This window comes from Thunnus albacares, chromosome 7, assembly GCF_914725855.1.
Source record: "Thunnus albacares chromosome 7, fThuAlb1.1, whole genome shotgun sequence".
NCBI lineage: Eukaryota > Metazoa > Chordata > Actinopteri > Scombriformes > Scombridae > Thunnus > Thunnus albacares.
In genome coordinates, this window is record NC_058112.1 from 3,812,855 (window position 1) to 3,840,378 (window position 27,524).

A 27,524-nucleotide genomic window follows, 5' to 3' on the forward strand; every position below is an offset into this window, starting at 1 on the left:
AGAAAAACTCCCTCCCCTCAGCAGATGAATGTGAAAACAAACTCTGCATATACATCGTTCTGCACATTGAAGCTCAAACATCCGAGTGAAGTAACGAAGAAAAACACATTTTTGAGTAGAAGGGGACTTTAAAGGTGCAGTGTGTAGAATTTAGTGGCATCTAGCAGAACGGACTTGGCAGAAATGGAATATAATATTCATAAGTATGTTTGAATTAGTGTCTAATCCCATGAAAATAAGAATTGTTGTGTTTTCGTTACCTTAGAATGAGCTCTTTATATCTATACAGGGAGTGCGTCCTCGTCCACGGAGCCCGCCATGTTGCACCACCATGTTTCTACAGTAGCTCAGAACAGACAAACCAAACACTGGCTCTAGAGAAGGCCTTTCACCGTAGGTTCTCCTACACACTTGGAAGGGGAGGGGGAGGGGTATTTACTTGGTTGCAATCTACAACCTCACCTCAGCTTTAGATGCCACTAAATCCTACACACTGGTCCTTTAAAGGAATCATTTGACATTTTGGGACTTAGAGTATTATTATTATTATTTCTTTTTAATAATGATAATAATAATACCTTCTTACCCTACTCTCTTATTGTGATACCTTCTTACCTTCTAATTTTATATGTTGTCTTATATGTTTTTATATATGTAACATCTCCTTATTTTATGTTTTATCTTATCATCATGTATGATCTTTACTTTTTTTGCTTTTGTTTTTAAGCACACTGAGTTTACGCCTGTCGTATGAAATGTGCTTTATAAATAAATTTGACTTGACTTGACTTACACTCATCATTTTCTCACAGAGACTTCACATAGGCTACTGTTGTCTGGTTAATATGAAGCAACAGTTAAAGTCCAGCCAACTAGTCCACAACTAGTCTAGCTATTTCAAGTATGAAACAAACAAGATCAATGTGCTGACTGTGAAACTTCAGAGGCGCTGGTATTTTTCTTTTTAACTTTTGTACAAAGTTGTTTCCCTGACAACAACCTCATGTGGCTGTGCACATAATGATTGTAGTCTCTCAGGAGTTAAAGTGGTGGAAGCGTAAAGTTCAGAGGTCAAGGTGGATGGACGGGTCAAAAAAGTATTCAATGTGGACACTGGAGACCTTTGACCTTTAACTACAGTTTCTGCAAACAACCTATTTTATTGTTAAGTTTGGAGGACTTGTTGCCTCTAGACCAAAAACAGAGGTGGTCAAAGACAGCAACACAGAGAGAGAGACAGACTGAAGTAGTGTTGAAAACTTAATGACATTTCTATCTTGTCCTCAAAAGTAAGACGACTCCAGTTTTCCAGTGTAATTAACAGTATAAAGCATTGCCTTATACTTGTGGTAGAACAGTATTTGGCAGTTAAGAGGCAAATGGAAATAGAAAAATCAGTTTGACAAAAGAAACAAGAGAGCTGAGATGAAAAAAGAATATAGAAGAAAGGAGGTGCCACTGGTTTTAAAGAGAGGGGGGAGAGGACATTCAAGTGTGAGATACAAAAACAGAAGGAAACCGGAGAGAAGAAGATGTGTAAAAGAGCAAATGCAGGAAGGAGAATCAAGTGGCGGGAAAGCAAGACATAAAGAGAAGAAGTGAAGTCAGATGAAGGGGGAAAAAGAAGAGAAGGAGAAGGAAGGAAGAGCAGGAGGAAGGAGGGATCTTGAGGAAGACGGGAGATGATGTTGATGTTTGCTTGTTATTCCAGCACAAATTTTCCCCCTGGAGCTCATTAGTCTGGAGAGAAACGAACCACAAAACCTTAAAAACCAACAGAGTGGAGAGAGAGAGAGAGAAAAAAAGGTTGGGGGGGTGGGAGGGGGGCATCCAAAGAAAATAAAAAATAAACACATAGAAATAGAGGAATGAGAAAGTTTTGAGGGACGGAGGAAGCAGAGAAACAACCTAAATCGATTGACAGGAAGAAGATATAGTAAAAATGAAGCAACAGAGCCAGCTGCAAGAGGTCAGCAGAGAGGGATGAAGGAATAAAAAGATATACAGTAGAAGTGCCTGAGAAAGGAGGAGACACACACACACACACACACACACACACACACACACACACACACACACACACACACACACACAGGCACATATAGTGAACACCGCCCACCGTTACACACAACAGTTGTACTCTAACACACTTGGGGCTGTGTATGTTTCTGGTTGTTTTCAGAAGTTATGCCAGCTTCAAGAAAATAAACTGCCAGGCCAGGCTTAATGTAGGTTTAAGAAAAATAAAAGTACCATTTAAATTTTATTGATTTCATTAGAGCAAATCAATAAGAAAACAGTAGATAAATTGATTTGATTGATCAATAAATCAAAGAATATTGTCATAGTCTAAATATTCACATGTATTTTACAGTCAAGATAATAATAAATAAATAAATAAAAGTCCTTTTTAAGCTGTAGGTTTTTTTTCTTCTTCTGGTAAAGTATATAAGTAGTCTCAGCTTTTTAGCCACAACTTGGTTTGACCCAAAACAAAAACAAGAAGCATGTTTTTAATCAGAAGAGCAGAACGGCAGCCTCAGATTTCCACACACAATCACTAGTAAGATTCTCTTAGAATATTTTTTCTTTTATATAACATTGAAATACGGAAATACAGATATTATAGTCATCAACCAGATTCAGTTTTCAGTATTAGTATTATCATTTGTATCATCATAATACCAGTAGAATAGAAACAGTGGCTTAGATTTCGATATATTTATATATCCATTTGTATATATACTGTGTAAATTTTATATATATATATGTATATATATATATATATAGATATAGATATATAGATATATATATATATGTTATAGAGTTCGTGGTTGTAAGTTGGTTTCAGTGTCCAAAGTCCAACATAGAAGAAAAGCAAGGAAGGATCCGTGCTGGGAGGCAAACGAGTACAGCAGCAGATAAAGTACACACATGAGGAAGGAGAGGGAGATGGACCGTTAAGTAAAGATAGAGAGAGAGAGAGAAGGTGATTGGGGGGGGGGGGGATAACAGAGGTATACAAAAAGGAAGAGGGAGCGAAATCTGCACTTGTGGGTAAACAGCATAGTCAAAGAGAGAAGAGGATCCTGGAGAAGGAGGGGTACAAATCTGAGAAACGGCAGCGGTGATGAGAGAGACCAACAACAACAGAGGGAGGGGGAGAAACAGACTGAGGGAGGGGAGATGAATGTGATTGAGGAAGGATGGGAGGACAGCATGGAGGGTCCAATGTTTGCGTGGCTGCCTGAGAGATGATAGAAACATTTAAGGAACCAAGGAGAGGACATATAAAGTGGGAATCATGGTAATTTGCAGCTATAGCAATACTTTGTGTGTGACTTGTTTCAATACCAATGTTTAGTTCATTAGATATAGTCACAAAGAGTCACAGTTAAGTATCATGATTGGAGGATGTGATTTATTAAATCTACATTTACCTGTAGATGAAACCTCTATACCTACACACACTTCCACATTTAGAGTACAGCGGAAGAGTAAAAAACTTTTCATTTCGGTTTTTTCTTGTGCTCTTTGAAGCAATTTTCTTGCTAGCAGAGTATTTTAAAATAGTGTTTAAAGTCATACATTTTACAGCAATACATAGTTTGATTCAGGTTTTTCAGTTTATTTGCACGTCATTTAAGTTTATTTATAGCAGCTGTTGTGTGAGCTTTTCAATTAAAGGTGTCTTATCTTTTGTTACTGCCATGCTTGACTGTCTTAGATTCGGAGTCATCTTTGATGGTTACAGCTGGGGAGCGTGTCTGTAGTGTTAGCTAGTTGTTGTAGGAAATCAAGACGTCTAATTTGAAGACAAATAACGGGGAACAAACTGACTGTACCAGGGATGCAGGAAGAGAGAGTGCAGTGCTGTCTGCGAGGATTAAGTAACAGAGAGCGGGAAAAAAACGGATAGAAGGGAAAGGGAGGAACAGATGTGTCTTTCAAGAACAAACTGTCTAGATATGTGAGTTTTTAAAAGCCAATAATTATGATGATATCTATAAAACACAGCTTTACAGGGAAGGTACATGTGTCCCTAGCACCTGATTTTGTGATCAGTGTTTAGTGTTCCCCCCCTATGAAAAAAAATCTGGTTTGGCTTTGGGGTAGAGGCTGATCCAAAATCAGTGCAATTTATGTCAGGCATAAGAAAAAAAAAGACTACAAATATGGCCACAGTAAATGGGAGATGTGAGGAGCAGTTCTTCGAAAAACATTCTTCAAAGCTTATGTTGATAGAGATCGATGAATTAATAATGAATGAATGAATGAATGTGGAGGAGGGGAGGGGGTTACACTTGGGCTTTAGAACACTCTGGAACATATAAATGATCAATTGCGTCTTTCAGCAGAGAATAAAAAAGGTTTTGGCGGTCCAAAGCTGCAGTCAAGCCTCAGAGAAACAGAGGGAGGAAAGGATGGATGGAAGGATGAAGGGAAGTGAAGAAGCTGGCCATACACTTTCATGTATCGGCTCCCTATTGTCCTCTCGTTTTACCCTCTTTCTGTTTCATGCTTTTACATCTCTCTATAACATCTGTCATTCTTCCTCTTCCCTCCTCCCTCTGCAGCGTCTCAAACAGAAGTCTGTTGTCACGTTCCCTCTTCGTTTTTCTTCTTCTCCGCCTCTTCCACCGTCTTATTCGCACCGTTTTCTCTTCCCCATGGCCCTCCGCCCCCTCCATCTGCCTTTTCACCTCTTCATTGTACTTTCCATCTTTCAGCAGCTCCTCCTCTTTCGTTTCCATCCCCTGCTCCTCCTCCTCTTCCTCTTGCTCTTTTCTCTACATGGGGAACACCAGGAAGCCGGAGAAGGTGGAGTATTTCCATCCTCCCATTAGGTTTCCTCTCTCCAGTTTGAGGTAGGCCCGGTCTCCCTTCTCCATTTGAATCAGGACACCATTGCTGGCCGCCTCGCGTGTCACGTCCTGGTCACCGGCAAATGCCGAAATCACCGGCCAGCCGTTGTGCATCAAGCTCACCTGGATGAGACAGAACAGGAGAGACGTTTTACTGAATGGAAAGAGGAAAGAAAGAGGCTGAGAGACAAACTGACACTCAACACAAGCAGGGAAATGTAGGGACATTTGGTATGATGCACGCCCAAAATATCATGATGCTTTCACATGGATTCAGAGCATCTTATTTTTAGACTTCTTGTTGCACCGCAAGATCCTTACAATCTTTAACTAACATAATGAAAAAAATACATTTTGTTATGGTAATACCATGTTGCATGGCGCAGATTTGTGCTGTGAATTCAGCACATATCAACAGATTTATCACGAATGGCTGTTTTTTTTCAATTACCACTTGAAGAAGATTTAACAATGACTTGGAGAGAGATATTCACTCACAGAAAAGACACAGCAGACACACACACACACTGTCTGACTCAACAGATGTTTCAATAGGGAATAACATCTTCTTCTAACAAAGAGAAGTAGCTGTCAGAAATGTGTCCCCTCCCTTCCCAGGCCAGCCAACATACACACCAGACAACGGCTTTCATCATTCTCTTTTGAGCAACACAGAAATACAAGCGCTCCCTGGCTTAGTTTCCCCCCTTATGCTTCACTAAGAAATGGTTTTATGCTACCCCTGGCACCGACGCGGCACTAAAAGAAACCGAAATGAAATGTGGAGAAATGTGTGTTTATGCAGGATCACACTTTATAAAAACCTGTGAGATTACAGGCCTCCTGTTCTGGCCTACTGTACGACACAGGGTCGTCATTGTGCTGCACTTCTAGAGGTATACATACACTGCAAGAATATGACCACACCATGGCTGATTTAATGTCAGTAAGCAGAAAATACGGTCTGAAAACAACACCCTAAAATTAAATGTGATGCTCAATGGAAATTGTAAAAAGATTGGGTTTTTTGGGGGGTACAACATTTGAAAAAGTGGACTGCATTTGAGCACTACATGTTTACTATATTTATTCACAACATCAGATCGATTTTAAACGGAGAGAGTACCAGTACAACACAAGTCCAACTGAGAGAGCTGCATTATGGGTTGTTTGTAGGATTAATATTGGTAGGCTAGAGAGTTATTTCAAGTCTTTTAGAGTTAGTTAGTAACACTAAAAATGTTTAGTTATCCCAGTTTAACATACATGATTTTCTCATGGCTCATGCAATGTGTTTTACTGCCAGGGAGAAAATAAATTCCTGACAAATGAAAAGTTGAAAGGGAGTTGAAATCAGTCTGTTGAACAAAGATACAACCATTTCAAACCTTACTGATAGACACGCCTCACAACAGAGTAAAGTTTGTATGTTATCACAACTGTATTTCACAGACCACTCCCGATGTGTGTTAGCAATGTTTTCGTTTCATTACATTACACAGGATGCAAGGTTTAGTTTTAAGGTTTTATGATTCCATGGAACAGTTCAGAAAACATCCTCTCAGAGAATATCACACCTGAGCTTTACATCCTCCAAAATATTTCTGTACACCCTGGAAGTGAGTAATTGTAAAACTGTTGCTAACTGATGGAGCACAGTCATGAACATCACATAATTATACACTTATCCACCTCATTCTACTTGATGGTCAGGAGAGAGTGTGTGTGTGTGTGTGTTTGTGTGTGTGTGTGTGTATGTATGTGTGTGCATGTGGGCAGGAGATGGAGAGCCTGTCAGAGTCAAGAGCTCTCTTGGCCCGGCACTCCTCTTAATGGCAAACTGAACATAGCGACTCAGACTGTATGCGTGTGAATGGGTGTTTGTGTGTGTGTGTGTGTGTGTATGCTGCTCTGAACAGCCAGTCTGTGAATTTGATGAAAACACTCAGACTATACTTAAATGATTATTTTTTTAATTATCAGGATGGTAACATGCTACAGGTCATGGCAAAATTTAGATTCAACAATGTTGAAAATGTAGTTACTTTGACTGCAAATAACTGCACTCTAGAGGAAGTTATGGAGCATATTTGTGTATACTTACATATTTACAGTATATATTAACATGTTTTTCTAATATGTCTTTTACAGGTGCACAATTGGTTCGTTCTCTACTAGCGTAATGCGTATTAGTGCTGCAGGTATTGCCAAAACATAATACATTTCAAACCTGATAAATGGAAATTCCCTTTTAGCAAAATTTAGTTAAAATGAAATATTCACAGGCAAACGTATTTGTCGCCATGCACAGTGAAAACTACACACTACACTGATATGATGGGCAGATTAGATTTCACAAAGTACAAGTAAGTGTTGTGCCACCTCAATCTCACTGCAATTCAGATCATTGCTGACATAAAACGTTTTTTGTTATACATACAAGAGCTTCTACACTGTATGTATACATGCTGTATAGTAGCCAAGTGACTGACTCACTATGAGATGAGAGAGGCTCCAGATTAACACATCTTGTGCTGTGGGGAAAATAAATCTCCTCACACATATTTATTTTAATTCTGCTTTTCACTTTGACAGTTTCACACTTCCTCTTCTGATCCATATTTGTCTTCTCTCTACAATCTACATTGACATAAAACACTACTCATGGATGGGGAGAAGTCACCAAAGTCTTGTAACAGCTTTAAATATAAGGAACATATACACTAGACTAACAGAATGTATTCTGAACACATCGATGTGTTGAAAAAGTGATTGATGAGGTGCAAATTTCTGTAAATTTCTGGCTTATCATCTAATGCACACAGCGGGGATGCACGATATTGAAATTTTTGTGATAACCAATAATTTCCCTGAACAATTCAGCCCATAATGATACCACTAACACAAGCAATACCATCACCAGTTTTATTGTTTCTATTGTTCCTATATATGATTTGTTGTTGATTTATACTGTAACTTATGTGTGCTTTTTATATGTACTGTAATCAAGGCATCTTTGTAAGAGAGCTTGCTCTCAGTGGCCCTCCCTGTTTAAATAAAGGTTACAATAATAATGTAACTGCAACAATCAGTACAAGCTTCATTCAAACCTTTCCTGATTGATCACAGATATTACACTGTTTCAAAGAGTCTGCAATCACTGATGGAGATGAGCACAAATAATTACAACTGAGCTACAGAAACATAAAATTTGAGCAGCATTCTCCGCTGATCCAGTTGTGCAACCGTCATCAATAACAGTGATATTACTTTATGTGACATGTGAGAGGGGCAAGTAAAGGAAACAAGTAAACGATCGAAACAAACGACACACCCCTTTTATGGAGGCCTCCCAGGGGGAGTGTGAAACAGATTTAGGGTGGAATGTGACGTGTTTTGTCATTTTAAGCATTTCTCAGTATTTCTTTAAAATGCAGTGAATGCTGCATTGGAGTAAACAAAATAGATCCACAACCTATTTTTGGCTAAACCTCCTCTGTTAACCTTGCACATTAGACCAATAAGTTTTAATCGATGACATTACATTATGACCTGACATTAGAAGCTGATCAATGCAGTGTATCATGCAGTAATGTTCCCACATAAATGTAAAGAAAATGTAATATACTTGTTTGATGTTTACTTCATTTCTTGCTACAATTTATGCAGAAAACTTAAAGGAGGCCAGTCTAAAAATATCAAGTACTTCCTCCCCCCCAACCCAAAATGTCAAGCTGAGCTCAATTTTCTTACAAAACAGGTGACAGACACTTTGGCTAAAAAGAACATTATATGGAGAGATGCAACCAAAGGCTTCAAGTTAGCCTCATTAACCTCCAGATCATAATATGAACTAGAGGCATGGAGAAAGGAGAACAGACGGAGGAAACGGAGAGAGGAGGGAGATGGATGGAGAAGGAGGGGGAGACATGGTTCCTGTCCAGTGTGCGTGTAATGCTTCCGAACAGAGACAGAGATAGCAGACAAAGAGCAACACTACATCACTCTGTTACCCTCAGAGACACAGACACACATGCATCATGCAGACGAAATCCACCCTCTCACCTATCCAAGCATCCAGCCAAGTCACTCATGTGGAACATGTACACCACCACGCACCACACACAGTCTCTCTTTCTATCAGTCATTTATTTAAACGCGTTCCCTCGTTATCTTACTGACTAAAGTCCCCTTTAAGACTTGGAATGTGTAACGTTCCAGGGTTCATCTACCCGCTAAAATAATGGCTTTTTGGCAATCACATAAAGGTGTCTGTTGTGCCAAGTGCCACGCTGACTCTGTTCAAACACAATGGGAGCCTTAATGGACAAAGCCAAGATGCTCGTGTGATTTTTGGCTTCTGGCATGTGAAAGGAAAGTCAAGAGAACAAAAGAGTGTACTCACTAAGCTGTCTTGTTATCTTGCATTTTGGTGCAGGGAGCAGGTAGAGCAGTTCATTAATTTTGGTACCAAATTTCACTCCTTTAATCTTTAGAGTCAAATCTGCTGCTTCAAAATGATCGCTGTGATCATGACACAGCATTTAAAACTGTACCTCTGTACCGCACAAACACGTCATACTGTATGTAGGATTGTCATAATCTTGTGCGTACACTTACTGGCAACATGATGACATTTATTCATACTTAAGTGATTTAGAAAATGTTACAGGTTCTGCTGTATGTAAATAGACTTCCAGAATGACTTTTAATATACACTTAACTATGTAAAATCGGCAGCTTCTTTACAGAAGCAGTGCACGTCTGAAATGGACTCAAATCTCTCTTTGTGTCTTTCTCTAGCTATCTATCTCTCTCTCTCTCTCACACACACACACACACACACGCACACACATACACACACACACACAAACACACACACACACACACACACACACACACACACACACACAGCCACACTGGGTCAGTGTGTGGTGTGTGCTGGTGATGTATAGCTCTAATAAAGCTGTGACAGTGGCTTTGGAAGGATGAGACTGTGGTGTAGCGGTCGCTGGCGGTTAAGCCGGGGTGCCAGTCAGAGACTCAGTCTGACAAAATATAATTTTTAGTTATAGCAAGCAAAACCCTACAAAGGAACTGATACAGGCACCAACCCCTTAAACTATCAGTACACACAATTAACAGTGGCAAGCAAGAAACACATAACACAGCAACATTCAATGTATTATACAGATAGTGACAGTGCAAAATCCAAACATACAGCAGTTCAGTGTACAGTTCAACCCCACCCCAAAGTCAGTTTGTCAGTCTTATAAGTTTGTGTCTCTATGTACAAAAGTTCTCAGTCGTGACTTTCTTGGTTTCCACAGTTACTCTGCAGCATTTGTGTTCCCCAAATTTCTTCAGAGTGAAACCTCTCGTCAGCGTTGCAGCTGTGTAATTTGTTCCAGGAAAACCCAGCGTTACCTCCTGTACTCCAGTGCAGACAAGGCAGCGGGCTCCCAGGGCGATGAACAGAGAGTTGGTGAATAAATGGTGTGTAGAGAGAAAAGTAGACGGGTCCGGTCTGTAATGACTGTAGTCTAACAAACGACAGACTCTGATTCGCTGCCAGAGATTGGCGCGCTAGTGACGGACATTTGGATGAACTGACCTTTTCCTTGTTTGTGTGTGTCGGCTTGTGAATATGCATCATATGCTTTTTTAACTCATTCGTTCATCTGTCTAGGGGTGTGTGTGTAATGTAAGGGTGCGTTCTTAAAGGTGCTGATCACCACAGTGGTCACTGCACACACGAACACACACACACACACCTGTATGAATGAATAGCATGTTTTGGTTGTGTCTGTGCGCAGCTGTCTACTACCCCCTCCCCCAGTCACACACACATATACACACACACTCTCTCTGTCAACTACACCCTTACAATTACCAGCCATAAATATAAAAGCATGATAATAGGGCTGTGCAGCGTGTCAGGCCTCGAACGATCTGCATTCATTAATGCATAAGCACCAATTAACTGACTGAGTAACAGAGAGAGAGACAGAATAACAGAGAGAAAGAGAGAGAGAGAGAGCGGGGAGGCAGAATGAGGATATAAAGAGAGGAAAACAGAGAGAGGAAAAAGAGATAGAATGACAGAAGAAAGTAGCAGGGGAGAGAAAAGGAGGGATAAAGAAAATCTAGCCTTCGATATGTAAATAGAAGTTATCTGACGTCTCAGTGCAGCACTTAATGCCGACGACATGATGACATCCTGTTATTACATCATCTGTTCCTGTCCAGTCGACTGTCTTGGCATGACAATGATGCTCGTCTGGGGTTTTTTGGTCCTACTTTTTTTTTGTTTTTTGTCTGTTTTTCTGTCTTTTTCCTCTTTTTCTACATTTCTCTCCCCTTTCTTTTATCTCTAAATCTTTTTTTTGCTTTCTTTTACTTTTTTGTGACCTCTCTTTCCTTTTTTCCTCTCTCTCTCTCACGTTTTTTTCCCCCTCGTCATCTCTCTCTTTACAGACAGAGACGTAGTGATGGATAGATACATAATGGTGTGTCTGTCTGGGGCCTGTGACACCCTCTGTCTTTAAAATGGCCAAGTTTCCTACAGTGGAAGTTTTCTAAAGTTTGTAGCAACTGTTAATCCACAGTCATTCAGGAGATGATGACGTCATAGGAAAGCAAACCTCCAACAGTAAAAGAAAAAGTAAATGGATGTATGATCGGATATATGGATTAGATTTATTTCTAAAAATTCTTACTCCATACTGAGACATTGTTGTTTCACAATAAAGGCTGACTGCCGCCTTCACATAAAAACATGCAAGAAGTGTTGAATTAGTATCAAGAAGATTTTCAGGTTGAGCTTGAGACTTAATTCTTGACCTTCAAAACAAAACAATCTCAGCTCTCTCGGCTTTTGACCTCTCTGGGGACCGCGATACAGTTGGGAACTCTAGAGCAAGCAAGTAAAGCAAAGTACAAAGCAAGATTTTTTTGTCAACTGTTGTTTCCAAGGTCAAGAATAAAATGTCAAAACTCAAATTAGGAATCAACATGGATAAGAAGCTTTAGGTACTCAGAATCATGGAAAGTTTGCACGGCATGAGGATAGTGTGGCACGGAAAGCTCCAGGACAAGTAAGTGGATCTTGAGTTGAGAGTTTTTTTATCAAGCTCAGCATTAGTTTACTGCAGCATCTTAACAGAGCTGAACAAAAAACAATGAGGTTCCTGCTATAACAATTTTGTTTGAGTGACAGAAGGCAGTTAGAGATCAATAAAGCCATATTATGCAGAGGGGACTGCAGTGCTGCCACCTATGAATAAATGTTGTAAACTGTGTAAATTTGGTGATGTTAGCTGAAATCATGTTACCCACAACTAGTTGCCTGCTGCCAACAGTTCGGAGAGGGTTTAGTCGGTAAATACACAGAGCATCTAGTCACGTGCCTTCTCATTATCGAAATCTAGAACATCTGTGCTGGCCAGGAGAATTTATTTAGGTCAGCTCTGTGTGTTTATCTGCTGGTTTCAACAAGCTTTTTTAATTTTCTGATTTCTAGAAATACAATCCAGAAATACAATTACCAGTTTTGAAAACATTTTCATCAGCACTTTTTATGTTTGGGATGAAATTTGTATATAAATGAAAGCTAGATTTCACATGTTATAATGCCTGAATATCCTAAACATATTAATAGGAAGATTGTTTGCAGTTGAAAGCAAACTGCACACTCTACAGCAGTGTAATGGTAGTAATAACAGATTTTAAATTAACACTCTAGTTATTACAACAGTGAGAATAAAGAAAACCTGATAGGACTTTCATTCCTACAATAATAGGAAATACATGCATGCAAGTGACAATAAATTAATGCCAAGGGAACCCCGCTCTGGATCTGCTATTTATTTAAATCTTTACAGTGAAAGTCATTGTTCCCCTCGCCAACGTCATCCAGATTAGTGTTATATATACGTATGGCAGTGACTATACAAGGAATTATGTTAGCCTGCAAACACTATATCTTACAATCCCTTTGTAGAGATTGGTATTGCAAGCAAAAGAGAGACAGTGTTTCTTAAGTCTACTAATGTTCTTATTCTCCATCAGTGCCGCAGTGATCACAGCAGCCTCTGCCAGCACAGTGTGACAGGTGTTAGTCTTTATTTTTCGCCTTTTTATATCTATTTGTTTGTTAGCAGGAAATCTCCTAAAATTCTGAATGGATTCTCACAGTACATTTTGAAAACACTGGACACAAGTCATGTTTTACTCGTATGCTTTCTACTAATTATCATGTTTCAAGCCATCAGTCGGTAGGTGTATTTTGACAAGTAGTTAGAGGAAAAATATATTACATTCAGCTCACTCAAAATGTTACTTTTCAATTTATAATTAGGATGATATTAGGATTGCCAGTGAACAATTAATGTATTGGAGTTCAATTTTGCATTTTGGAGAAAGTGAATCCAATGTGAATGTACTGTTCTTGTGGTCTGTCTCTGTGTCCTGTCTGGCCCTGATAATCAGCGGTTTATTATGTAAGAGATTTCACAACCTGCAAATGTGTACACAAAATGTTTTATTTTAAATTGGTAGTTTAATGGATTTTTATGCATCAAATCCTATGTTTAACCGCATTTTCTCTAATTTAATTGTTTTGCGTTTAAAGAACTATGGAAAGATTGCATCTGTATTGCAATAACACCTGCTTCTTCCTGTGTAAACAAAGAATTAGATATTGGATACTCTACAGGTGATGTGTTTTCATATAGTACTGAGTTACAAGGAAAGCAGTCTGTGAAAAAACTATGCAGAAATGGTGCAAAGAGATGGAAGCAACCAGAACAAAGGCCAAACCTTACTGAAATATTTACAGTATGGACCCAGGCACAAATAAACAGATCCTACAGATTTCAGCAAATCTTCAATCTTCATTAACATCAGCTCAGGGAACAACATCATTAACTTGGGCACAGCCCACAGACATCATATAGGCAAAACATCCAACTCTGAATCTGTTGCCAAATGTCAAACCACACCACAAGAGGAAATGAATTAAAATGAGTTAGCTGAAAACTGAATCAGATGGCCCTTTGATTCTTTACAGCATTTACATTGTGAACACTAAAAACACAGAGGATATAAAACACCTGGTTGATGCTATAAGACAGCAGACCCTGACCTCTTACCCTGACCTGCTACACAGCCCACAGCAGGGAGACAGGACAACAAGAAAGACAGTGCTTGATATTATGCTAATTAAAATGTCATTCAGAATAAAATGAATCAAACAGTAAAATACTGCAAATAACTAGAAAATAATGGTAAGAAAGGTATTGTCTTTGTTTAATCACTGCTTTACGGCTTATGAAAAAGATGGATCTATGTGGATGAAGGGTCAGTCATACAACAATACTCTGACAAAACTTGTGTCAACCCTTCATGTTGTGGCTTCTGGCTCGGCCGCAGCTGAAAATCACAGTCTGCTCTCTGCCCTCTGCAGCGTTAACACAGCTTACCGTGCACTCTGTAGACATACAACAGTTCTTACACACACACTGGACTTCAGGTATTACAACTGAAAACTGTGACTCATTTGATTTGCATATGTGTTCTTAAACAACCAGACACAAAACCCAAGAAAGAGGTTCAGTGAAGATTTTATGTTCATTTATCATGTGTGTGTCTCTTAGTAAATTTGACCTTTTATGCAGCGTTGCCTTTATTTTTGTAATTAACTGGAAGCTCACAGCAAATCTATACTATACCATCATTCAGTTATACTCAAATAATTTTAAAAAATTCCCTCAGGATGTGAAAAGTTCTATCATCTTATCTGTTGATTTTTCAATTTAAACACACCATTTATGTAATTTATGATCAGCTGCATCTACCTGGTTTATCACAATCGACTCTGATATTTTACCTTTGGCCTCCAATGTCACAGTAAGGTAAGACTGCAGTTATATAGCACTGCCAGACCCGTCTCTCAGGTGTGGAGATTCTGAGAAACTGGATGAAGTCAAACTCTATTTATGAACTCCTGCAATTGTTAAAATGTAGAGAACTTGGGTGGCTGGTAATGAGCGGGCTGCACAAGTAAAGCCAGTGAGTGTGAAACACTACAAAAACACACAAACCATTCTTAGATATCCCGCAATCATACAGAAAGCCTGATACCGTACCCTATACAACAGTACTGGTGGAAATATGGTACAAAATGCATCATTTTTACCATCAGCTGTTTTCAAGTTTTGAATACTTCTAGTCAACTTTGGGATACAAAATCATAATGGTTCCTTTACCCCTTGTTTGTATTGCTTCACATCAAGTCCAGACATTTCTGACAGGCACCAGAAATCACCAAAATACCATATTAAGTAGTTCTCTGACCTGAGCATTACTGTTGTCCAAGAAGACATGATGTTCTGGTACCACAAAGATGGAACTGATAAATACTGATTTTTTTAAAACAGCGTACATCTACATTATAATACGAGTTGGACTTGTGAGTGCTTGATGAAGGAGGGCTGAAAACCTTTTCTTATGGATGTTGCTGGTCTAAAGGTTGACAAGATCACCATGCCCCCCAGAACAACACACAAGCATTTTCTAACAGAAGGAAGACATCACCGTTTCAAAAATAAAACCATGTAATGATATGACAACACTAAGGTTAAGGTTTGGTTAGGGTTAGGGGAACATTGTGGTTTGGATTTGTCATCATGGTTACAATAATAACCACTTGGTTAGAGCATGACCGAGGTCATGGAAGAAACCAATGTTGTCTGTCAGTTGGAAACAAGAAACAAATTGCAGTCCGATATTTTGTTGACCCAATCATCTGTCCCAAGTTACTGCTCCTGCAGACATCATTTGCTTTATAATAACTTCACCCCACTTCCTCCATTAATCCCAGTGGACAAGAGTCATAATTCCTACAGCCACTACAGGGTTTTGTCACTTGAATGTAAACATACCATGTTTTTGGACATTTGTTGAAACGACTGATGCTCTCGTTTTTCTTGGGAGGACAATCTAACTAAAAGTGATGCAGAACTCAGGCTCATACAGTCTTTGAAGCGGATAACTACAATCAGATACAAACAGGAATGATTTGTGGGACTAACCAAGGCTTCGCAATCAGAAAGACTTCCTTAGTGGTTTACACAGTCAATCCATATTCTTAAATTTAAAGCAGATGCCTGTTCATATGTTAGGCTTCAGCCCCATGTTTTTACTTTGATTACAAAAATCAACTCTATAATGAGGTCTAAGTTTTAAATGTTTTTGTAATTATTATTCTGAGAATGTGGAGAAAATCCCGAGTGGTGAAGTTAACTCTAATCCTGACCCTGAAGAGCTTTTGGAAAGAAATACAAATGTTTTTTTTGTTTTTTTTTACTGACTAAAGTCCTAATGATTCACTTTCATTGGGTCTTTGTAACAATCTTGCTTGATTAAAAGATATTAATATTCAAAGACTACTTTCTCTCACACCTCTTCTCTATCACACAAGCACAAAACAGCGCAAGTTTCTGTAATGTTCTGCCAAACTGAGAAAGACTTTGCGCAGGTTGATTCGCTAAAACTGTCTTAACAAGTATACTCAGTTTAATTATTTCTATTTGCATCCATTCTGCTTAACATAGTGAATTAATACTTAACAAAGTACCAAGCACTGATGTTTTAAAATCAAATCCCTCAACTTCTGACAATGAACCATTTCAGAGTCACCTATATTTTGTATTATCATATAATACATAAGAGGAATGACATGGGCTGAAAGGTGAGTTTTTATATTTGACCCTTTGGGCTCATTTTTAAATATTACAGATATGTACATCTAGATCTGCTTCTGTATATTATTTTCATCTATTTTCAATTAGGGAGTTGGTCTCTACAATTGCAGAATAGTCTAAACCCGTCCTTGAAAAACAAGCTCACAAACAAGCAGCTGAAATGTATTGTCTCTGTGTGAGGCCTGACAACTCCCAGAATATTTTCTCTGTGGCCAGTTAGAAGACAAACCAACTTCATTATTCCATCTTTTCTTCCCACTTTCTCCATCCACCATTTCAAAGGCAGGAGAACATAGGAACAGATAAAATGTTTGTGTGGCTTTGACTTTGACTTGGTTCTCACTTCCCTGCATCTCAACAGTAGAAGATGAACAGTCTGAGACAGTAGCAGAGGAGTCGTGTATTTCTTCTATGTTTTCTTTGTCATAGCTCAGCTCACACTACTTATTCTGTTCACACTTCTTCATGTTCAACACATCAATGGCTACTCATTTTCTTCAAACACACAGTTGTAGAATATTGGAAGAGTAGTGACACAACCCAGCATTTCTTGCATTCTCATGTTGCCTGTTGGCCTTAAACCACCATGTCAGTATTATTTAGTAGGCCACACATAATACTTACAGACTCAAAGATGCGCACTTTACCTAATGAGTAATGAGTATCCTGTGTTCTTGTCATTGGTGTGGAGTAGGCCAGGTGTTCTGAAGTCATACAGATTAGAAGCTCCCAATAGAAAATAGAAAAGATTCACTAACAAATCTTTTTATGACAGTTTCCTATTTATCTTCATGCATGAGTGGTAGATAATCTACAGACCACAAAAAAGTCACTTTTGGGACTGACCAATCATTAAGATTTCACAGTCCCACATAGATCAACAATGTTAGAGTAAACTTCACACTAAATCCATGTTTTTGAGTTAGTAAATCATGTCTACAGTCATTTTATTACACTTTATCAATTGATCCTGGTTCCAGTCTATAGTCTTCATTTTAACAGAAACAATTTGCCTTTTTCCAGAGACAATCCAATTATTCCCTGGTCCACCATACCCGATAACTACAAGGCAACATCACGGTATCCACACCCTAATCCTTGCATGGTTGTAGCCTATTACTCCTGCTACTAATAGTAGTGAGCTAATAGTAGTAGTAGTAGTAAGGTAGTAGTTTACGGTGTTGATCACTGTTTGGGGCAAATTTACATCCTCTCTCACTCTCCACTGTTCTCCTGCATCTGCTGAAACCTAAGCTTGCAGTTGAAATTGCTCTGGACCATCATCACATTCATTAATTTCAATGTCTGTCAGTATAAAAGATGCTTCGGGTTGCACAAGTAAAAGGCGAGCCATTAATAGCCGTTAGTATGTAGCTACAGTTCTTTGAATTCTGGATGAACTCCAGATGTATTAATTGAAGTGTCGGTGTAGACGGGGGAGGGATAGAGGGACACTGGAGCAACAGTCTGACATGGCTGTGAGAGGGGTGAGAGTAGCAGTGAAGAAAGTGGGGACAGCCAGAGAAAAAGAGGTGAGGTGTGTTAGGCTGCGTTCAGACCAACAACAGCTCTGCGGGAAAAAATGCAGCCCTATCATTCATTTGAATGAGGGCAGTGTATGGACGCAGTGGGGGTGCTGATACAGGGTGCTCTGGCAAAGAGTTGTGAGGATTACAAACCGCTGTGAAGTGCTTTGGCATCTGATAAGCCTTTAAACACATTACAGTTCTTCTCAGTCGCTTTGATACATTTCCCAAATCATGGTTAACATTTGCAAAACAGTAAGTGCAGTTCTCATTCTCAAACAATTCGTACAAACAGCACCACACAATGGATTACCTGCAACAGCCCGTAACTTGCTCTCTCTCTCTCTCTCTCTCTCTCTACATATATATATATATATATATATATATATATATATATATATATATATATATATATATATATATATATATATATATATATATATATATATATATATATATATATATATATCTGCCAATATTAAAGGAAAAACTGGTCCAGGTCTGAATGCTTGACCCGCACAGTGAAGGCTTCCGGTGGCTCTGTTATGCTTTAGGGGCATTTTGCTGGCATGATTTGGGTCCACTTGTCCCCTTAGAGAGAAGAGTCACTGTGAATCAATACAAAGTTGTTCTGAGTCATCACTTTTATCCTATGATGAAACATTTCTATCCTGATGGGAGTGGTCTCTTCCAGGATGACAATGCCCCAATTCACAGGGCACGAGGGGTCACTGAATGGTTTGATGAATATGAAAATGATGTGAATCATATGCTATGGCCTTCACAGTCACCAGATCTCAACCCAGTTGAACACCTATGGGAGATTTTGGACTGATGTGTTAGACAACAATCTCCACCACCATCATCAAAACACTAAATGAGGAAATATCTTTTTGAAGAATGGTGTTCTGGTGGCCTGACACCTTACTAAGATGCTGTATGTTGGTCTTTCCTTTAATTTGTCACCCATCTGTACGAATGTACTGTATATACATACATATACATACATACATGTGTGTTTGTGTGTTACAGTATCGATACAGTATGTATCTGTATAACGTATATTTACTGTACACTGTAAAATGCAAGTGAAATACTTTAATATGAAGCATTACAGTAAGTATACAGTATTACAGTATAATACACATTGTTGGATTACATACCTGTTCTGTCTACGAAACATTTGAATGATTGAGAACACGGTTGTTCTCCCAACATTCAGCTGCACCCTTCCACCAGCCTCGGCCATTATAAGGCCATGATTGAGAACATGGTGCACAACCGTGGCCCTTATTTCATCAGGAACGTGTCTATGTCCTCGGCCTCTTCTACCTCTTCCTCTGTTTTGCCTCCCTACCCTTCCTCATGTAGTCTTACTCCTCTTCTTCTCAACAGCTGTTGATTCTGTTCATTTCCTTGTTGTTCTTCCGTTGTCAGAAATTATAACACTGTGTTGTGCTCTGTCTATATATGCTTGCCAATTGAAGGTTCATGAGCTGCTGAGCTATTTTAGAGAACTGGTTGATCATTGGTCGATCTAATGCTTCACACATTCCCCTTCATTAGTGAATGCAATTCATCAATTCAAGACACTAATAGAAATGTATAGACAATATGTTTTACAGATTATGACAACTGGTTCCAACATTTTGCATGTAATGACTTATGCAATGAATATTGCCTAGATGTTTTGATCAACATAACACAAGTTGATAATGTAGGAAGCAGCAGACAATTGTACATAATCATTTGCATGAATGTGCCAAAGCATTTGCAATTTGTTCAAAAAAATGAGAAATTCCTTTTATGATGTGCACAAGTGACTAGATGATGTGGAGGTTGAACAAATAGTTTTGAGAATTTCAGTTCTGATCTGAGAAATGTACCAAAGCAACTGAGAAAAACTGTAATCTGTAGCTCCAACTGGACTTCCTGGATCCCCAGTACTTAAACAACATGCCCCCACCAACGCAGCCACTTGCATCATTTAAAGGCAGGGCTGATTTCGGTCTGAATGCAGCCTTAGGCTTGCATTTTTTTTCTTTTTTTATGGGGTGTGCTAAAACAGGATAGTAAGTTGCTCTTTATTTACTTACACAGTGAACACACATACCACAAAAGAATGTCATTAGCAAAATCTTTTTTGATTTGTTTGGCACATCACACGTATGTGTTACTGTGGATACAGTTGTCTTACAATAAAAATAATACAGTTGTATGTTGCTGTATCTTGTTGTATTCTCCCAATGTATGACACACAGGTAAAATAATGCGTGGTTTTCAAAGGGAATAATATTGAGCAGTGTTGTTAGGCCTAAATTGCCTTTCACTTATTCGCTATTTAACTATAATCAAAAACATCAACTTAAGACATGGTCCTACGATTTCACTCAAAGATCTCCTGTTAGACTGAACAAACAAATAAAGGAAGTTTTTATCCAAGACATATAAAGCACAATTATTTGTCCACCAAAAAAGTCACCTGTTTGTACCTGTGTGTATGTGAGTGTGTGTGTTTCTGGCCATTTTTAGCCATGTTTAGCCAGAGGTTCTCAATCTGTTTGCTGCACAGGAAATCAGATTATATTAAGTAATTGTTGGAACATATTTAAGAATGATGTGAGCCAAATTTCATCTCAGTGGTTCTAATAGTATACACATATCAATCTCTAAAATGTGCATATTTTTTAAAACAGAATTTGCCAACACTAATGAAGTGCTGGCACATTGTGACAGCACTATAACAATTTTAAACAGAGACATATAAATATTACTTGCACGTGTCAAAATTAGCATGCATTTTGATAGTTGCTTACATTCATTTCTAGGCATATATGTTGCACTTACTTCACCCAAACTAGCATAGTTATAGTAAATAGAAATTATCCTGGACCATGTTGGCATTACTTATAGTTACAACAATATACACTAGTCACAACAATATAGTTACAATATATACTATAGTACCAATTAACAGGGTAAGCAGCTGTTCTGAATGTACATGGATATAAATATCTCATTACAACATGGGATTACCTCAGTGACTCAAATTAGGGAATATAAATGTGTGTACTGGGAAAACACAGTACAAACATGGGTTAACATGCACTATATTGTTGAAAGGATTCTGCTTTGTTGCAGACACATGCAGCTACTTTGGGTCAAAATATGATCAAAATTATGATCCAATGAGTCAAAATATCACTCTTTGGAGATATGTAAGATAAATTCTCTTTTTATCAGGGCAGTGTGATATCAAAAGCATGAAGCAGTGCCTCCAGGTTTTCTTCTCTCAATGGGAAATGATGGTTATAGAAAAGCCTCAGTCCACAGACAGCATGAGCCATTTTAGATGTGCTTTTTGTGTAGTTTTAACACATCTGCTTTGACCTGAGGCTTCATGAATGCCATTTCTGAATGCCCAGGTGCTCAAAGTACTCTAAAATATTACTTATCCCCCCTGCAAAACCACAATAAATAGCATCATAACATTTGTCCATAATATATGGCTTTACATTGCCTGTTTTTTTTTATTTTTTATTTTATTTAAATTATTTAAAGGACCAGTGTGTCGGATTTAGTGGCATCTAGCGGTGAGTTTGCAGATTGAAACCAACTGAGTTCCCCCCTGCCCCCCTTTCCAGGTGCGTAGGAGAAACCACAGAAACTTGCAAAAAATGTGAAAGGCCCTCTCTAGAGCCAGTGTTTGGTTTGTCCATTCTGGGCTACTGTAGAAACATGGCAGTGCAACATGGCGGCCTCCATGGGAGAGGACCCGTTCCCTATGTAGATATAAAGGGCTCATTCTAAGGTAACAAAAAGACAGAGTCTGTTCCACTAGATGCCGCTAAGTTCTACACACTGCACCTTTAATAATTATCTTTTCTAAACTTTATATAATCTCAGTGCCCTGTGGTAGAGTATTTTTCAAGTATGTTCAATAGTTATCTATGTAACATTCAGGAGCTGTTGGTAGCAATAAGACTTTGATTTTTGTTATAATGGCTGAGCAGTACTCTAACAGAAGGCATGTTAACCCTTGTCTAATACCTGAAAATGTTTCCAATATACAGTATTATGGTCTTCATAAAACAATGCAAACAAAGCTTGTGATTAAAAAGTCCACCTACCTATCCAAAGAGCACCTCACATTGCTGAGTATTGATATCCTACCAGCGCCTCATTTGTTTATCTTTCTGTTCTGTGAGCTCTCTGTTCTAAGCTGCAGGTACAAGATGTTCACTAAGGGAGATGGAATATATTTGTTTCAATTTAATTTCAAATAGAGAGCAGTGGCATATGTAGGAAATGTAAATAACTGCACTTGAAATGACGCCCTGTGACAAAAAGAATTGTTTGAAATGTATATTGTAAATGACTATGAAATTATAGGATGCTATCCCATCTGTTCCTTTAGATCCGAAAATATACCGCATTACTTTGCAATACTTGAATTTAATAGCTTGGCAAAAAGCAAAGTGAGATGAGTTTGCAGCGGTTTTGACAAAGACACTCCCATCACATCTGTCACCTGTCACAGACAGACAGACAGACGGATAGATAGACAGATAGATAGATTGATCATTTCACAAGAAAGGACTGATGAGACATGGAACAAACTGTTTATCCTTCCCTCTGTACATCTACCTATCATCTGCTGATAAACAGTTGCTCATGATGTCTGGCTTTCTTCCGATTTCTCTCTTTGCCCTGCCTGAACCTCCTCTTTTTCTTTTCTTCCTGTCCATCCTTTGTTCTTTCATTACTCTTTTCTCCTCTTTTTCTCTCCTACACCTTCCCTTCTTTCTTCCCTTATTCTTCTTGTCCCTCCCTCCAATGTTGTTCAATTCTTCTTTTGCCTTCAATTTTTCATTCCGTTTTTTCTTAACTTTCTTTTTTCTTGTGTCCATGGCCTTCCCATTCCCCTCCCTTTCCTCTTTCCTTCTTTTCTTCCCCTTTCCCCCTCTCTATTTTTCATTTACATTCACATCCTTTCCTCTCTTTCCCATCCCCTTCATCCCTAGCACACTCTTTTTCCCGCTGTCTCTCATCTTCTGCATGCACCACAGTAGCTGTCTCTAAGGCAATTAAACAGTGGGAGTTTTCTACACAGCAGATGTGCTGGATGGATGGGAGGATGAATGGAAGAGGTTGAGGGTGAGCAGCACACATCTCGAATGCTTGGAGGAGAGAGGACAACCTACACCTCTTTGTTTCATGTCAGAAACATGACAGAACAAAGTTTTTTCTTCAAGGCTAAAGTTTCAAAACCATTTTTGAAATGTTACAAACTCTTAGGGCCTTAGCAGATTACAACTCATGCGCTGCACTCTATCCTAAAAATTTCCGGTTACCAAAAGTCAGTTGGTCAGGCTATGATCAAAAACAGTTTTTCTGATTTCCTTTTTAATTCCTCTCTCACTGTTTTATTGCTGATGATGTCTAATAGCTATACTGTAGTTTCATATTAAGAATACCTCAAATTGGCATAAATAATAGCACCAATGGTAATGTGACAGGCATTATCACCATTGTGTTCTGCCTGGTATGACAGACTTAATTGCCTAAGTGTCATGAGTCAAGTCTTTGACATCTATGGCCTATTTGCGTGCAGTCACACAAAGATGACTCTGATTACCTGCCAAGTTTGACTTTTCCCCTCACATATCGCCCGCCCTCCTTGTTGTTGTTATTGTTGTTACTGCTGGTGCCATGCTAATTAATGCAAGACTCCAATAATAAAGTATAAGTAGCAACACATAATGCAAAGCCCCAGGGAGCCAACAGCATAATTACACAACAGTTTAATTTGCAAAAGATACATTGTAATTAACGCTGTGTGGCTTGTAAAGCGCCATCACGTGCATGTTAAATGCTGGAAATGGGCTTAAGACTTCTAAAGTGCTTTTTATCACTTGACACATCAAAAGAATATGGAGACTGCATCTAAGGCATAGTGAAAATGAACTGTTAGTAGGATGAAAGAAGAGTTGTGAAGAGCCACACTGCAGGCAGTGTGTGTGAGTGAGTGTGTGTGAGAGAGAAACAAATAACAGGAAAACGTGATATTTTTAAATAACGTGTGTGTGTGTGTGTGTGTGTGTGTGTGAGAGAGAGAGAGAGAGAGAGAGAGAGAGAGGTGGGGGTGGGGGGGTGTTGGAGGGGCGTAATTTCAATGCCTGTCTGTTCAAAATTGACTTGAATCTTTTAAATAATCAAGAATATTTTGCTGCTGTTGCCTCTTTTCATGGTAAGACACACATAGAAGGAGACGTCGCTGTCCATGGTGCTGAAACTAAACCTGCTGGAGCCGCGTGCCCCTCCTCGCGCTCACCACAGCATTGCATCCTCCTGTCGGCTACATGCGCATGATTCGGCTCTGTCCTCTGCATGTATTGATTAATTATGATTGGGCCGGCGGGTGTCGGGCGACTAGCTTTCATCTGTTAATGCCCGCCCCCGTCGTTGTCTCCCGGGAAAGACATCTCAAACATGTACAAAATGACTTCCAGTGCGGATGATAATCAACTTTTATGAGGGGAAAAAAATAGCATGGGGGCGCATGGTGTGGTCCGCGCGCACAGACATACAAACACACACAAATACAAATAAAAAAGAACACAGGAACAAGCGCTACCTGTATGGTTTGGCGGTTGTAGACTTTCACTACGTGGAAGTTAAAACTGTAAATCCCTTTGCGCGGCGCGATGAAATTACTTCTCTCCTCGTCAAAATTCTTCCCAACGTTTACTAGAACCTGAAAGAAAGAAAGAAAGACATCAACCAAATATTCTTGATAAAACTGTTTCATTAGGCTTACTGAATGTCTTTCACAGTAGTCTATTTGCACTCAGATCATTAGTAACTGTGGATATAGCCTGTATCTTAAAAATCTGATCCAAATGTTTTCATGTACAGACTCCAAGTAGACGAACATTAAGCCATGGACCCCTCTGAACAAATTTGCAATTGTTTATTTAGTAGCTAATTAATTGTCTATTTTTCTAAGAGATCGTTAAACATATTAAGTCCACATATCATTATTGTAGCTTATTTTCTACTCGGGATCATTTTGAAATTGATACTTCACTTATATTTCTGATAGATAACTCCAAAGGGCCTCTCTGGCCTGCTCCACATATTCAGATTCACTGATGTAGAGGGATAACTCTCTGCTTTTATCTCGGCTTTTCCCCCTGTCAGAACTTCCAAACTTTATTGGAGATGAAAAGGAACTTAATCAATCTTTCAAATGAAATTTTCAATTATGTATTTCCGCAGCCAAATGTCTGGTTTTATGGATGGAAGCGAACTATGGGGTGTAATTGAACGGCAGTTTGAGAGAGAATTAACCTTTAACGGCAGGCGGGTAGGACCTCGCCCTCGCGACCTGCCGTTACTAAATTATTTGGCGACAAGTCAGTTCCAATATCCCATATTGTCAGCTCAAAAAGTTGAAATATTCAAAAGGCTTTCCTACCAGGCTATTCTTTCCCAACCGCTTAGGGAATACATTACCTATAAAAAGAATCGTTACTGAGAAAGATTCATTTCCGCTCCACTTTCGGTTATCTTGAATGGAGCTGCTCTCTGCTGCCCGCGAGACCATTACCGTGCACGAGACGCTGCTGCGCGTGACCCCAGCCACTGTAGCCTTTATCTATCGGCTAAATTAACCTGGACTCTTGGTTTTCACGACTTTTTACACAACATGCTCCTTGATTAAGTTCGGGATTTATTGCAAATAGCTTTTAATCAATATTTGGGGTTTTAAGACGCAGTAAAAAGATCAAATGAAACAGTCTTCGGGGTGTAATTTAATGATCTGCGGCGCAGAAAAAAAACATCATCGTTTCTGGTGCCTCTTCAAATTATGGATATTTTACACTTCAATCCATATAGCTAAAGTTGTCTGTCTAGACTAACAGCTACCACACCAGGCAATAAGCATACCACACATGAAACACACACACTATCTGAAACTTCATATGTGCGCTGGTCCTTTTATTAGGTAGAATGAGACAAATTTGGATAGGCCTATGTCAGTGTAAAACTGTGGGAATCTGTCTCAGACATTAACTTGTTTTACTTCTTTTACTCTTTGTTGCTATTATTTTAACAGAATACGATAGAACACATATTTTGCCTCCTACCCGATCAAAGTAGATGACCATAGTCCGGTTGCTCATCTCAGAGGGCTCGTGGTTGGTGTTCCGGACTGCGGAGAACGCCACCTTGGCGCTGCCCGAGCGCACCGAGATCCCGAGCGCCGTGCCCGTGGGGTCCGAGGTCGGGTTGGAGTCGCACACCACGAGGCACTTCCCCTCCAGAACGATTGGTTCCGTCTCGTTCTGTGCGCGGGACGGGCTCGCCGCGAGCCACACGGCACTCAGCAGGCAAAACGCCAACATACCGGACCAGAACGATGAACTTCTTCGGTCGTCTTCACACCTTAAACCGTGGGTCTATTCCCCTTTAAAAAAAGTAAGGAAGGAAGAGTTTCCCGGTGTTCCCCCGATGAACCTTAAGAACTGTTGTTTTACAATTAGATGCCACTCCGTTTTCTTGGATTTAATGAGCCTACAGCAAACAGTTTCTCCCTCGCAGAGTCTTTTGAGGGGAAACCAGACGGTTATTTTTAGGCTTTTCTCCTCCTTTTTCCCCCCCAAAAATCAGTTTATCAACCCCGTATCTCCGGTCTCAGTTTTCACCTGTTCTTTTCCTCTTTCCTCACTTCTCAGCAGCTTTTCTGTCACTTGGAAACACAATAAACGGGAGTCGCGCGCGGTACGGAGGGGCCCTGGTCGAGTGAGGAAGCAGCAGAACTCATAGTGCGCGGGGGGGAGCTCAGTCTGCTCTCTCTCGCGCGCGCTTGAATTATTGATATGTAAGATATGAGAGTTTCAAACACAAAAGGCTCGAGAGGAAGGGACGCGGCGCGCGAGCGCAAGATGCTCCCGCCCTGGTCTTACTCTTTTTTTCCCCCTCCCTCCCCTCGGTAACGGAGACCCATCATCGGATTAGCGCGTGCGCGTCTTTGCTATTTTCCAATCACTGCGTGCCGACCGCCCCCCTCCCCGCCCCACCACTTATCTAGCATCTCTCTCTCTCTCTCTCTCTCTCTCTCTCTCTCTCTCTCTCTCTCTCTCTCTCTCTCTTCATCTCTGACTCCCCCTCCTTCTGTCTATCTATCTGCAGTTGCCTGTCTCATTCCTTTCCTTCCTACATAGGCCTATACACTTGTTCTCTTTGCTTTTTCTTTCCTCATTTCTCTCTCTCTCTCTCTCTCTCTCTCTCTCTCTCTCTCTCTCTCTCTCTCTCTCTCTCTCTCTCTCTCTCGCTCTTTTCTCTCTCACTCACCCACCCAA

The 27,524-nt window shown here is 39.5% G+C and overlaps 1 protein-coding gene across 1 annotated transcript; it reads right to left on the reverse strand.

Moving 5' to 3' along the window:
• Positions 1-2,112: 2,112 nt before the first annotated feature.
• Positions 2,113-27,130, reverse strand: cbln1 (cerebellin 1 precursor). Its single transcript, XM_044355439.1, has 3 exons — positions 26,310-27,130; positions 24,794-24,913; positions 2,113-4,988 (listed from the first exon to the last, which is right to left on the reverse strand). The coding sequence occupies exons 1-3, from the start codon at positions 26,565-26,567 to the stop codon at positions 4,791-4,793; spliced, it is 576 nt and encodes a 191-aa protein (XP_044211374.1). The 5' UTR covers positions 26,568-27,130; the 3' UTR covers positions 2,113-4,790.
• Positions 27,131-27,524: the final 394 nt, after the last annotated feature.

What these genes read in the sequence shown, in the direction of transcription:
- cbln1 (XM_044355439.1), bottom strand. Translation starts at nt 26,567, where the DNA reads ATGTTGGCGTTTTGCCTGCTGAGTGCCGTGTGGCTCGCGGCGAGCCCG. An exon ending in TGGTCATCTACTTTGATCGG is followed by an intron (nt 24,914 to 26,309) that starts GTAGGAGGCAAA and finishes TCTTTCTTTCAG; the next exon opens with GTTCTAGTAAACGTTGGGAA. An exon ending in ACAACCGCCAAACCATACAG is followed by an intron (nt 4,989 to 24,793) that starts GTAGCGCTTGTT and finishes TGTCTCATCCAG; the next exon opens with GTGAGCTTGATGCACAACGG.